The sequence below is a fragment of the Myxine glutinosa genome, chromosome 2 (assembly GCF_964187855.1).
Source record: "Myxine glutinosa chromosome 2, kmMyxGlut1.1, whole genome shotgun sequence".
NCBI lineage: Eukaryota > Metazoa > Chordata > Myxini > Myxiniformes > Myxinidae > Myxine > Myxine glutinosa.
In genome coordinates, this window is record NC_136262.1 from 48,702,560 (window position 1) to 48,717,210 (window position 14,651).

The 14,651-nt window shown below is 40.6% G+C and overlaps 2 protein-coding genes across 4 annotated transcripts in view; both read right to left on the reverse strand.

The window, feature by feature from the left end:
• Positions 1–663, reverse strand: part of LOC137421809 (uncharacterized) — an 80,598-nt gene extending 79,935 nt beyond the window's left edge. Inside the window, exon 1 of one of the 3 annotated variants that reach the window (XM_078773251.1) lies at positions 424–663. The gene's annotated coding sequence lies outside the window, so the exon portion shown is untranslated. The remainder of the gene's footprint in view (positions 1–423) is intronic. The other 2 variants (XM_078773252.1, XM_068108223.2) reach the window with 2 other exon arrangements.
• Positions 664–2,252: 1,589 nt separating this feature from the next.
• LOC137422626 (calsequestrin-1-like) lies at positions 2,253–10,862 on the reverse strand. Its single transcript, XM_078773255.1, has 5 exons — positions 10,755–10,862; positions 10,609–10,663; positions 10,363–10,463; positions 3,145–3,219; positions 2,253–2,998 (listed from the first exon to the last, which is right to left on the reverse strand). Exons 1-5 carry the CDS (start codon positions 10,767–10,769, stop codon positions 2,750–2,752), a joined length of 495 nt encoding a protein of 164 aa, XP_078629381.1. The 5' UTR covers positions 10,770–10,862; the 3' UTR covers positions 2,253–2,749.
• Positions 10,863–14,651: the final 3,789 nt, after the last annotated feature.

Here is a 14,651-nt window from a genome sequence, read left to right on the forward strand (position 1 = left end):
TTTTCATGTCATATGCCACGTGGTTTGGCAGCCATATTAGCTTGAAAGCCGATATTTAAAAAAATTCCCTTCTCTGAAACCGCTTCACCAATCGATGTGAAACATGTCATGGCTGGTGAAAATGTGATACTTGAAAACAGCTGAAAGTATTTAAATCAAACTTGTTTATTTTTAGGAAAGTGAACGAGGGCATCTACCCGTTGTTAGACTTTGCGGAGGCATATTGGCGACACAGTCGCATTGCTCTAGTTCATTATGTACAGGTATGTAGAATTAATTAATAAATATGGTTTCTTACGAATCACTTATCGATGGAAAACGAAAACATAAATTTGATATTTCTTGGACTATTGTTTCAAGTTCCGAGAACTTTTTGAACATACCACGTGGAAGTTGTACTTTGTTTATAAATTGAAGACTTGCCTTGAGTCGAAACCAGGACGACGATAACGGAGCTCTTCTCTCGATACGATCAGATGGTGATGAACGTCAGCCCCGTACGGAGCACGAGGAACGACTAACTCAGCCCCTGTACGAAGCACGAGGAACGACTAACTCAGCCCCGTACGCAGCACGGATCACGGCACGGGACGAGTAACTGAGCACTAATTACTGGGAGAGTCATCAAGAAAATAGGAACCGATGACTTTCGGCGCATGTTGTGGACATGCGCTGATTCTGATGACGTGACAAATTGAGGAAACGTTTCGAGTTTAACACGAACTGTTTAGATTTTAGAGGAAAAGAAGATCCGACAAATCTTGTGTTTTATATCCGACGTTTCGGCCAAGAACAGATGATTTAGGACTCGAATCCAGGGGTCTTCAATGGAGTCCTCACTTTGGTTGGACTCGAGATGTTTATATTATTCCCACTTATTTATAATATTCCACCTAACTCTCAAAGGAAGGTTACCCTTTTTTGGGGACGGTATTGGATATCCAGTCTTATTTTCATCCATATGTCTCATGGATTTTCGTGACGTGACAGACACTTCCCGATGAACCGGGCACAAAGCAGGTTGTCGTTGCTTCCTCGATCACAGCTCTGACTCTGCTTCACGAGAATCATCCGCATGCTGGAGATGTGCTGAAGAATTTAATTATACAATACCCTCCTTTATTACCTCTGCCACCAAAGGTGGATGGAGGTTATGTTTTCACCCCTGTCTGTCTGTGAACAAAATATCTCAAAAAGTTGTGGACGGATTCGGACGAAATTTGGCAGAGATGTAGCGTATCTGACAAGGACGAAATTATTAGATTTTGGTGAAGATCCGGATTCGGCTACTAGAATTTTAAAAGTGATTCTTCACCATTGGGAGTTAGGGCCAAAAACGATACATATCAGGATATCTCAAAAAGTTATGGATGGATTTGGACGAAACTTGGTGGACAGGTTGTGTGTGTGACAAGGAAGAATTGATTCAATTTTGGTGAAGAGCTGAATATGGATTCGAATATGAGTTTTATTTAAATTTTTAAGTGATTCTTCACCATCGGGGGAAAGGGCCAAAAACTATACAAAGCAGGATATCTCAAAAAGTTATGGATGTATTTGAACGAAACTTGTTGGACAGGTTGGGAGTGTGACAAGGACCATTCGATTCAATTTTGGTGAAGAGCTGAATATGGATTCGAATATGAGTTTTATTTAAATTTTTAAGTGATTCTTCACCATCGGGGGAAAGGGCCAAAAACTATACATAGCAGGATATCTCAAAAAGTTATGGATGTATTTGAACGAAACTTGTTGGACAGGTTGTGTGTGTGACAAGGAAGAATTGATTCAATTTCGGTGAAGATCCGGATCCGGATCCAGCTGGTATATATTTTAAGTGATTCTTCACCATTGAGTGATATGGCCAACCAGGCGGAGGTATGCTCTCTACTGAGTGCCGTTCTAGTTTTATTACTTGCGAAAATCGAAGATTTTTCAAGAACATTGGTTGGTCTTGTGCGTTATTCTGTCTGTTTGTCTGTTTGTCAATCGCCTATCAAAATGTCAATCGCCGGTAATTTTAATCTGATCTTCACGAAACTTCACCAAATCGCAGAGTTGGTCATAAAGAAGAAGCTTATTGATTTTGAGGTCAAAAGGTCAACATAGGCCAAAGGTCAAGAACTTTAGGGATTTTGCAAGTATCATGCTATGCACGACATATTTCTTGTTCCTTGTTCGTTTCCTCCAGTGTTTTCCGGATTAATATCCTTGTCCATTTACTGGAAGTCATTCATGCAATAAGCAACGTACCCAGGATGTACACTTTATTTTGCGATACCAATTGGCATGTAAAGAGGAGGGAAAGGAAACCACAAGATCGACAGTGACAAAAAAGTTAAAGAGACAGAGATACAAATCATACGTCAGAAAATATTCCAACGATTAAATCCTATTCTTTGTGTTTGTTCATCAGTCATCTTTAGCTATTTTATGATCCATCTCCCTTTCATCAGTCCTATCATTGCTCAAATGTGTCTTGTCTTTCCACGTATTTATGTGTCTGTCCCTGAAACACAAGGACAAGCGAGCAAACACGTGGGTTTTTGAGATCGGGGAAGTAGGATGTGGGGGGGGGGGGGGGGGGAGGGGGGGTGAGGGGTTGAGGAGGAAATAAATCCACAGGAAGAGGTAAAATAGTATTTTCTCATCTTGGCCATAAATCTTTGCTTCGTCACAAGTATAGATTTCCCAAACTGTTAGTCTCAAACTCTCAACTGTAATTTTTACTTCGTTTTTATTTAGATGTTTAATCGTCATCTGTGTCATCATCTGTGTCATCATCTGTGTCATCATCGGTGTCATCATCTGTGTCATCATCGGTGTCATCATCATCATCATCATCGTCGTCATCATCATCATCTGTATCATCATCTCCTTCGACGTCATCATCCTCGGTGTTAATCTCCCCAGACAGAACGTTTTGGATCCATTTCTCCAGCTCCGCTGGACTCGGCAGGTCCTCCTCGTCATCCATCGCTAGCCACACGCTGTCCGCCTGAAGGACATCACCAACGCATGATGTCCATCTCATAACAATTAGACCCAGAACCCGTGACGATCGTCCATCGCACTCGGTGCACACTATTCACAGGTAGTTTAGAAGGACATGCTGCACATTTCAGGAAGAAAGCTACAACTTACGTCCGTGACATTGACGACACCAATCTGTGGCCGGAAGAGGTCAATGCCAAAAGTTTTCTCCCAGAAGGTGATCATCTGTGGTTGTGGGTGGGAGAGGTGTCATGAAGGTTTGTTACTGCTTCACTCAAGTTTAGAGAATCGGTAACAAACAAAGTCAACAAGAAAGAGCAATCAGAGATTGAAAACCCTCGCCAGGATGTATTTTCAGTGTTTTTTTAAGGCTTTTGTGTTAAAACAAATATGGCGGCCGAATCACAAGACCGATGACGTCATCATTCTTTTTTTTTCTCCACCAGTTTATGCCGACATGGCACTCAAGAAATGTCATCTTGATAGGATGAAGTTTTCTACTCGTCGAATTATGACGTCATAATGGAGGCACCTATGACATCATCAGTAACATATTTTATTCCCCAGGGAGAGTTCTTTAGAAGGAGCCATGTCTCAATTTTTTCTATTCAGCGCTTTCGGAGATATGGATGTGCAAATTTTTTCGATTTTTCCAAGATGGCGGCCGAACCACGTGACATATGACGTCATAATTATAATTTAAAAATTCTGCAGGTGGAGTTGCACCTCTGGTGAAAATTTCCTGTCAATCGGACCAACGGTTGCAGAAAAAAATCGTATTTATTCTGTGTGGACAAACAAACGGACAAACAAACAAACAAACAAACGGACAAACAAACGGACAAACGGATAAACGGACTCAAATGCAATACCCTCTCCTCAGGCGAAGGTAAATATTATTCGTGTATATCAATTGGTTTCAGGTAGAGATCATTTTAACTCAACACCTGTCAAGAAGTTCAAAAGTTTCTATTTTTTTTTTTTTTTTTTTTTTTTTTTTTGTATACAAGATCGAGGCTCGTGAAAGAGCTAACATTAATCACACAAAAAGACAAACCGACACACAAAACACAAAAAACAAGGGGAGCGGTAGACAAGATGGGGAGAGAGGGGGAAGGACACAAACACAACATTTGAGAGCAGGGACATCGGGAGGACTTGGGGGGAGGTGGGAGAGGATTAAACCATATGAGCACTGCAAGGACTCTGGGGTGAATTACCGGGGGTAGAAAAGATCAAGGTTTTCGATGGGGGAAGATAAGAGATGGTGGTGAACAGCTGTTTTAAAGACCTGGAGGGAGGAGTGGGATTGAAGGGAGTGGGGGAGTTTGTTCCAGAGGCGGGAGAAAAGGGGAATGAAAGAGTGAAGGTGAGCAGAGAGCCTAGACTTTGGCAGTTTAACCAGAAGAGGGTTGCAGGCAGATCTTGTGCGACCTGAAGGAATATTGGGGGGACAGAGCACAGAGAGAGCTGGGGGAGCAAGGCCGGAGAGGAGTCGGTAGAAGACAGAAAGACCACCAACCTGCCTGCGGTGAGTGAGTGAAAGGCCCTCGGCGTGTTTTTTTTTTTTTTTTTTTTTTTTTTGTATACAAGATTGAGGCTCGTGAAAGAGCGAACATTAATCACACAGAAAGACAAACCGACACATAAAACATAACATAGGGAGCGGTAGACAAGATGGGGAGAGAGGGGGAAGGACACAAACACAACATTTGAGAGCAGGGACCGAGAGACATGGAGACATCGAGAGATCTGAGAGAGGGTGAGGGCTTTGGGGGGGGGGGGGGGCGTGGGAAGGGGGCAGTGGGAGAGGTATAAAACATATGGACACTGCCAGGACTTCCAGGAAAGAAGTTGGAATTTCAAACAAGGTGGATCTGGGGTGAATTAGCGGGGGTAGAAAAGATCAAGGTTTTGGATGGGGGAAGATAAGAGATGGTGGTGAACAGCTGTTTTAAAGACCTGGAGGGAGGAGTGGGATTGAAGGGAGTGAGGGAGTTTGTTCCAGAGGCGGGAGAAAAGAGGAATGAAAGAGTGAAGGTGAGCGGAGAGCCGAGATTTCGGCAGTTTAACCATCAGAGGGTTGCTGGCAGATCTTGTGCGACTTGTAGGAATATTTGGGGGACAGAGCACAGAGAGAGCTGGGGGTGCAAGGCCGGAGAGGAGTCGGTAGAAGACAGAAAGACCACCTACCTGCCTGCGGTGAGTGAGTGAAAGGCCCTCAGAGATAGCTTCATCGCGGGAGATTCCAATAATTCTGAAAGCTTTGGTTTCAACAGCGTGAAGCCGAGCTAGGTGTGAGGCAGGAGCACCGGCCCATAGGGGAGAACAGTATTCCATTGAGCTGCGGATGAAAGCCTTGTATGTGGTGAGGAGCTCAGGTGTGCCGAGGAAGGACTTCGCACGACGGAGGATGCCCAGTCGGCGACTGGCTTTGGAGGCCAGCTTGGAAATGTGGTTTTCCCAAGAAAGATCATGGCAGATAGTGAGACCCAAAATCTTGAGCGACAGAACTTCTTGGAGAGGATTGTTGAGAAAGTAGATGGGAGGGTTGTCCAGTCGGTCCTTTCGGAGAGACATTGTAAGAGTGTGAGATTTGTCAGGATTGAAAGACATGTTCCACTTGTTTGACCAGTCTGTGATTTTGTCCAGGTCTGCAGAGAGTGAGGAGGCTGCAGACTGCCGATCTGAGGGATGAGGAATGGAGCGACAGAGAGTAGAGTCGTCAGCAAAGAGATAGAGAGGATTTTCAAGAGAGTCAGAGAGATCATTGATGAAGACCAGAAAAAGCACAGGGCCCAGAACACTACCTTGGGGAACTCCAGCCTGAACAGGAAGAGGAGATGAGAGAAACCCATTCAGGGCCACACGTTGACTACGACCAGAGAGGACGTCCACCAGCCATGCGTGGAGATTTCCATAGATACCAAAGGAGGAGAGTTTGGAGAGCAGAGCAGGGTGCCAGACCGTATCGAAGGCACGTGAAATGTCAAGGGAGACAGCTCTAATTTCCTGTTTGGCGTTGAGGACCTCCATCCATTGTTGAGAAAGCAGAAGCAGCATGTCCAGAGTAGAGTGACCAGGTCTGAAACCAAATTGATGATCAGAGATCAAGCCATTGGAGAAGAGGAAAGATTTAATATCTGAAGCAATGATGGATTCCATGACTTTGCTGATAATTGGGAGAAGGCTGATTGGTCTGTAGTTGCTGGGATCTGTTTTTGCACCTTTTTTGTGCAAAGCGGTGATGTTGGCTGATTTCCAAGCAGATGGCAGATGACCTTGAGCAAAAGAGAGGGTGAAGAGAACAGAAAGAGGGAGTGAAAGTGCAGAAGAACATGATTTTAGGACCCGTGGGCTGATGCCGTCAGGACCAGTTGCAGAATCAGAGTCGAGGGTTGCGAGAAACTTTTCCACCTTGTCAGGAGGAAAGGACACAGAGTCCAGGAGCAGCTGGGTACGACTGGGTACGGTGGGTACAGAGAGGGATGGGTTTGGGACACAAGATTTAGAGGCAAACACAGAGTTGAGGCATTCAGCTTTTTCACGTGCGGAGTCAGCCGTTAAGCCGTTTGAGGTGAGGGAGGGGATGGAGGGGGAACAAACACCAGAAACAGATTTGACCAGACGCCACCAGGATTTGGAAGAGGGAGACAGATAAGAGAGTTCGGTCTTGAGAATGGTGAGATATTGTTTCCTGGCTCTCCTGAGGGTGGACACACACTTGTTTCGGGCTTTGTGAAAGGAAATGAGATTTCCTTCCGTTGGATTTGCTTTCCAGGAGACGAAAGCAAGTTGTTTCAGGGCAACAGCCTCACCACAAGATTCCGTGTACCATGGACGGGAGGAAGGGTATGACAACTGAAGACGAGATGGTATAAATCTGTGCATGAGAGAGAGCAATTTACTTTGAAAGAATTCCCAGGATGAGGAGACCAGTTTCTATCCCGTCATCCCTCCATTCTTTCCTCATGCTCTTCTCTCCAGTCTTTCAAAAGTGTTGGTGCAATGGTTGGAGTGTCCGCTTCGAGTCTGGAGGTCGGTGGTTCAAATCCCAGCAGAGTCACACAAAAGACTTTAAAATGGTACGTGCTGCTTCCTTGCTTGGCGTTCGGCATTTAATATGATAGAGCATAGACAATCCCGGACAAGGGTGCCCGGAGGGCGTGAATGGTGTTGGTGTCCTGTTTTCTGAGGAGTTTGTAGACAGTGTGGTGAGTGTGACTAGAGTGAGTGAAAGGTTGATGATGGTGAAAATGATGATTGGAAAGCTCTTGGTGAACATCATCTCGGGATATGCTCCGGAGGTTGGTCGGAGCGATGAAGAGAAGGACAAGTTCTGGTGTGCAATAGAGAAGCTGATGGAAAACGTGAAAGATGAGGAAGTTGTTGTGGTAGGAGGAGACCTAAATGGACATGTGGGAAGGAGTATGGACAGTTTTGAGGAAGTTCATGGGGGTTACGGATATGGTGTGAGAAATGAAGAAGGTGAAAGGATTTTGGAGTTTGCTGATGGAGCTGATTTGTTGATTTGTAATACTCAGTTCCAGAAAGAAGATAATAAGCTTGTTACATACACGTCAGGTGGGTCGACGACAACCGTTGACTACCTGCTGGTGCGTAGGCGAGATAGGGGGCACCTCTGGGACACAAAGGTGATCCCGGGGGAGGAGGCTGTTTCACAGCACCACTTGGTTGTCTGCGACATAAGGGTGAAAGGTGCGAGGAGAGCTCGGCGGGTGAAGTACCAACCGAGAATGAAGGTGTAGAGGTTGAAAGAGGTGACAGTGAGGGAGGCATTAAAAGAGAGGCTGAGTATGGTGGAGGATGATGTGGTTGAGCTTGAAAGTGGTTGGATGTCAATGAAAGATAGTCTGTTGGGAGCCGTTGGTGAGGTATGTGGATGGACAAAAGGACCACCGAGGCACTCGGAAACATGGTGGTGGGATGATGAAGTTGGAAAGAAGATTGACGAGAAGAGGAAGAAGTTCAAGGAGCGGCAGAAGGCGAAGGGTATGCGGGCAGAAAAGGCAGAGCATGAAAGTTATATGGCAGCCAAGAAGGCTGCAAAGAAAGAGGTAGCAAAGGCACAGGAGGCATGTAGGAAAATGTTCGGAGAGCGCTTGGATTCGGAAGAGGGTCAGAAAGCAGTATTCAGGATTGCAAAGCAGATAGCGAAAGAGAGGTGTGATGTGATGGGGGTGAGTTGCTTGAAGGATGAAGTGGGACAAATCGTTGTGGACCCAGATGGAATTAAAGGAAGATGGAAGAGATATATGGAAATACTGTTGAATGCAGAGAATGAATGGGATGGCAACATAGAGAGTAACCCAGTTTTTGGACCGGCAGAGAAGATAACCGAGAAGGAAGTTGAGGAAGCGATAAAAGCAATGAAGAGGAGAAAAGCGGGAGGGCCGACGGGAGTTGTGGGAGATATGTTGAAGGCAGCGGGAAATTGGGGTGTGAAGAGAATGACAGAGATCTGCAATCTGGTGGTGAAAGAAGGCCGCATTCCAGTGGATTGGGAACGGAGTACCCTCGTCCCTCTATACAAGGGGAAAGGTGACCCTCTGGACTGTGGCTCGTATCGCGCGATAAAGTTATTGGAGCATGGAATGAAGGTATTGGAAAGGGTGTTGGAGAGGAGGATAAGGAAGAAAGTGAAGATTGACGAAATGCAGTTTGGATTTATGCCAGGAAGAGGAACGACAGACGTGCTTTTTATTGTGAGGCAGTTGCAGGAGAAGTATATGGAGAAGAGGAAGAAGTTGTTTCTTGGGTTTGTAGATCTGGAGAAAGCATTCGATAGGGTTCCACGTGAAGTAGTGACATGGGCATTGAGGAAGTTAGGAGTGGAGGAATGGTTGATCAGAATTGTAATGGCAATGTACAAAAGAGCGCGCACAGCTGTAAGGACGAAGGACGGGAACAGTGGTGAGTTTGAGGTGAAGGTGGGAGTGCATCAAGAGTCGGTACTAAGTCCACTACTATTTGTAGCTGTGATGGAGGTGCTGGCTCAGAACGTAAAGGAGGATCTACCGTGGGAGTTGTTGTATGCAGATGATCTGGTGTTGATTGCAGAAAGTATGGATGGACTGAAGGAGAAGATGAACATGTGGAAGAAATGTATGGAGACAAAAGGTCTGAAGGTGAATATCGGAAAAACGAAGGTGATGGCAAGTGGTAAAGCATGTGGTGAGGTGGAAAGAACTGGGAAGTGGCCTTGTGCTGTGTGCAGGAAGGGTGTCGGAGTGAATTCCATTCAATGTACAATGTGCGCTGAGTGGGTTCATCAAAAATGTAGTGATTTGAGAGGGTCATTAACCAGTGTGGCAGCTACATTCAAGTGTAAGGTGTGCACAGAGGGAGCTGCAGATGGAGGAAATGTTGAGTTGGATCTTGGAGATGGCGTGAAGCTGGAAGGTGTGAAAACATTTTGTTACTTTGGAGACATGCTGAATGGAGAAGGTGGCTCAGACTCGGCAACGGTTGCTCGAGTGAGGTGTGCATGGAAGAAGTTTCGGGAACTGAGTGGCGTGCTGACGAGGAGGGGAGTGTCATTGAAGCTGAAGGGAAAGGTGTATGCTGCATGTGTGAGAAGTGTTATGATTTTTGGGAGTGAGACATGGGTAATGAACGTAGAGCAGCAACGAAGGCTGGAAAGGGTGGAAATGTGAATGGTTCGGTGGATGTGTGGAGTATCGTTGAGAGAGAGGAAGACAAATGATGAATTGCGAAAGATGATGGGAATAGAGCCTGTGATGGATGCTGTGAAGAGAAACAGGTTGAGATGGTTTGGTCATGTGTTGAGGAAGGATGAAAGTGACTGGTTGAAAAGAGTGATGGGAATGAATGTAGAAGGAAGTAGAGGACGGGGAAGACTGAGAAAGACTTGGCTAAAGATGGTCGAAGAAGAAATGCGGGCAAGGGGGTTAACAAGGGGAGATGCAGAAAATAGGGCAAAATGGAGAACATTGTGATGGGGACCGCAAGGCTAACCCCCGCTCTTGCAGGGAAAATGGCCTTAAAATGCCTGTTGTTGTTGTTGTTGTTGTTGTTGTTGTACAGACAATCCCCATTGGTTTGCATCCCTGGGGATTAGGAAATTCCTCCTTAGTGAATGCCCCACTGACTGCGGAGAGCAAGGTGGCATCACTGGTACCCAGAGTACCCCAGGAATCGAGGGTACTTCCCCCAAGCTCAGTGGCGGTGTTTGTCACGTCTAACAGTCCTGTGTTGTATCTCCTGTATTCGTCTCTATGTCCATGTATGAGTTGTGTGTCTGGCAGCTCCACTACGAGTTTTAGATTCTGTAAAAAATATAAAGAGAATAACATGTGTTGTCAAGTTCTCGTGAATGATACTTACAAGAGGGAAGTCATCAGGATCAATCCAGATGATGCTGAGATCAGGATTATCAGTGTTGGCCTGAGCAACATCCTTTAGGATAGACAGGAACTCGTAACCATCTGAGGTATTGGGAAGGTGAAATAAGAGATTAATGGGGAAAGAAAATCTACATGGAAAAGCAGTGACTTCCACTGATGCTGGTCAAGCTTTGATGTGGGACATGGAAATACATCAATTAAAACAGGTGTCAAGGGCTGCGGCAACCTGGATCGTCCTCCTCTGCGAATGCAACGATGTGTATTCCATCAATGTCATCCTCCTGGAATGAAATAAGAGTTCAAACTTATGGAAGACAATCCAAACCTACCAGCTGACAACCAACTAACCAATCAAACAACTGTCATACTCACCCATGTCTCGTACATGTCTTCAGGGCGGAGTTTTCTCAGGGTCGCCCTTCAGGAGAAATGGAAAGAAGGATATGTGATGGCAAACAAGATGGTGAACAATGAAGTGGCGTATCTATTGTAAAATGTGTGTAAAAATGGTAAATCTATTGTAAAATGTGTGCAAAGTGGAAAATCTATTGTAAAATGTGTGTAGAAATGGTAAATCTATTGTAAAATATGTATAAAAGTGGCAAATCTATTGTAAAATGTGTGTAAAAGTGGCAAATCTATTGTAAAATGTGTGTAAAAGTGGTAAATCTAGTGTAAAATGTGTGTAAAAATGGTAAACCTATTGTAAAATGTGTGTAAAAGTGGCAAATCTATTGTAAAATGTGTGTAAAAGTGGCAAATCTATTGTAAAATCTGTGTAAAAATGGTAAATCTATTGTAAAATGTGTGTAAAAGTGGCAAATCTATTGTAAAATGTGTGTAAAAATGGTAAATCTATTGTAAAATGTGTGTAAAAGTGGCAAATCTATTGTAAAATCTGTGTAAAAATGGTAAATCTAGTGTAAAATGTGTGTAAAAATGGTAAATCTATTGTAAAATGTGTGTAAAAGTGGCAAATCTAGTGTAAAATGTGTGTCAAAATGGTTAATCCATTGTAAAATGTGTGTAAAAGTGGCAAATCTATTGTAAAATGTGTGTTAAAGTGGCAAATCTATTGTAAAATGTGTGTAAAAGTGGTAAATCTATTGTAAAATGTGTGTAAAAATGGTAAATCTATTGTAAAATGTGTGTAAAAGTGGTAAATCTATTGTAAAATGTGTGTAAAAGTGGCAAATATATTGTAAAATGTGTGTAAAAGTGGCAAATCTAGTGTAAAATGTGTGTAAAAGTGGCAAATCTATTGTAAAATGTGTGTAAAAGTGGCAAATCTATTGTAAAATCTGTGTAAAAATGGTAAATCTAGTGTAAAATGTGTGTAAAAATGGCAAATCTATTGTAAAATCTGTGTAAAAATGGTAAATCTAGTGTAAAATGTGTATAAAAGTGGCAAATCTATTGTAAAATGTGTGTAAAAATGGCAAATCTATTGTAAAATGTGTGTAAAAGTGGCAAATCTATTATAAAATTTGTGTAAAAGTGGTAAACCTATTGTAAAATGTGTGTAAAAGTGGCAAATCTAGTGTAAAATGTGTGTAAAAGTGGTAAATCTATTGTAAAATGTGTAAAAGTGGCAAATCTATTGTAAAATGTGTGTAAAAGTGGCAAATCTGGTGTAAAATGTGTGTAAAAGTGGCAAATCTATTGTAAAATCTGTGTAAAAGTGGCAAATCTATTGTAAAATCTGTGTAAAAATGGTAAATCTAGTGTAAAATATGTGTGTTAAAGTGGCAAATCTGTTGTAAAATGCGTGTAAAAGTGGAAAATCTGTTGTAAAATGTGTGTAAAAGTGGCAAACCTGTTGTAAAATGTGTGTAAAAGTGGCAAATCTGTTGTAAAATGTGTGTAAAAGTGGCAAATCTAGTGTAAAATGTGTGTAAAAGTGGCAAATCTAGTGTAAAATGTGTGTAAAAGTGGCAAATATAGTGTAAAATGTGTGGAAAAGTGGCAAATCTAGTGTAACATGTGTGTAAAAGTGGCAAATCTATTGTAAAGTGTGTGTAAAAGTAGCAAATCTATTGTAAAATGTGTGTAAAAGTGGCAAATCTATTGTAAAATGTGTGTAAAAGTGGCAAATCTATTGTAAAATGTGTGTAAAAGTGGCAAATCTATTGTAAAATGTGTGTAAAAGTGGCAAATATATTGTAAAATGTGTGTAAAAGTGGCAAATCTATTGTCAAATGTGTGTAAAAGTGGCAAATCTATTCTAAAATGTGTGTAAAAGTGGCAAATCTATTGTAAAATGTGTGTAAAAGTGGCAAATCTATTGTAAAATGTGTGTAAAAGTGGAAAATCTATTGTAAAATGTGTGTAAAAGTGGTAAATCTATTGTAAAATGTGTGTAAAAGTGGCAAATCTATTGTAAAATGTGTGTAAAAGTGGCAAATCTATTGTAAAATGTGTGTAAAAATGGCAAATCTATTGTAAAATGTGTGTAAAAGTGGCAAATCTATTGTAAAATGTGTGTAAAAATGGTAAATCTATTGTAAAATGTGTGTAAAAATGGTAAATCTATTGTAAAATGTGTGTAAAAATGGTAAATCTATTGTAAAATGTGTGTTAAAATGGTAAATCTATTGTAAAATCTGTGTAAAAATGGTAAATCTATTGTAAAATGTGTGTAAAAATGGTAAATCTATTGTAAAATGTGTGTAAAAATGGTAAATCTATTGTAACATGTGTGTAAAAGTGGCAAATCTATTGTAAAATGTGTCAAAATGGTAAATCTATTGTAAAATGTGTGTAAAAATGGTAAATCTATTGTAAAATCTGTGTAAAAATGGTAAATCTATTGTAAAATGTGTGTAAAAATGGAAAATCTATTGTAAAATGTGTGTAAAAGTGGCAAATCTATAATAAAATGTGTGTAGAAATGGTAAATATATAATAAAATGTGTGTAAAAATGGTAAATCTATTGTAAAATGTGTGTAAAAGTGGTAAATCTATTGTAAAATGTGCGTAAACATGGTAAATCTATAATAAAATGTGTGTAAAAGTGGCAAATCTATTGTAAAATGTGCGTAAACATGGTAAATCTATAATAAAATGTGTGTAAAAGTGGCAAATATATTGTAAAATGTGTGTAGAAATGGTAAATCTATGATAAAATGTGTGTAAAAATGGTAAATCTATTGTAAAATGTGTGTAAAAGTGGTAAATCTATTGTAAAATGTGCGTAAACATAGTAAATCTATTGTAAAATGTGCGTAAACATAGTAAATCTATTGTAAAATCTGTGTAAAAATGGTAAATCTAATGTAAAATCTGTGTAAAAATGGTAAATCTATTGTAAAATGTGTGTAAAAGTGGTAAATCTATTGTAAAATGTGTGTAAAAATGGCAAATCTATTGTAAAATGTGTGTAAAAGTGGCAAATCTATTGTAAAATGTGTGTAAAAATGGTAAATATATTGTAAAATGTGTGTAGAAATGGTAAATCTATTGCAAAATGTGTGTAAAAATGGTAAATCTATTGTAAAATGTGTGTAAAAATGGTAAATCTATTGAAAAATCTGTGTAAAAATGGTAAATCTATTGTAAAATGTGTGTAAAAATGGTAAATCTATTGTAAAATGTGCGTAAAAGTGGTAAATCTATTGTAAAATGTGTAAAAATGGTAAATCTATTGTAAAATGTATATAAAAGTGGAAAATCTATTGTAAAATGTGTGTAAAAGTGGCAAATCTTGTAAAATGTGTGTAGAAATGGTAAATCTATTGTAAAATGTGTGTAAAAGTGGCAAATCTATTGTAAAATGTGTGTAAAAGTGGCAAATATATTGTAAAATGTGTGTAAAAGTGGTAAATCTATTGTAAAATGTGTGTAAAAGTGGCAAATATATTGTAAAATGTGTGTAAAAATGGTAAATCTATTGAAAAATCTGTGTAAAAATGGTAAATCTATTGTAAAATGTGTGTAAAAATGGTAAATCTATTGTAAAATGTGCGTAAAAGTGGTAAATCTATTGTAAAATGTGTAAAAATGGTAAATCTATTGTAAAATGTATATAAAAGTGGAAAATCTATTGTAAAATGTGTGTAAAAGTGGCAAATCTTGTAAAATGTGTGTAGAAATGGTAAATCTATTGTAAAATGTGCGTAAAAGTGGTAAATCTATTGTAAAATGTGTAAAAATGGTAAATCTATTGTAAAATGTATATAAAAGTGGAAAATCTATTGTAAAATGTGTGTAAAAGTGGCAAATCTTGTAAAATGTGTGTAGAAATGGTAAATCTATTGTAAAATGTGTGT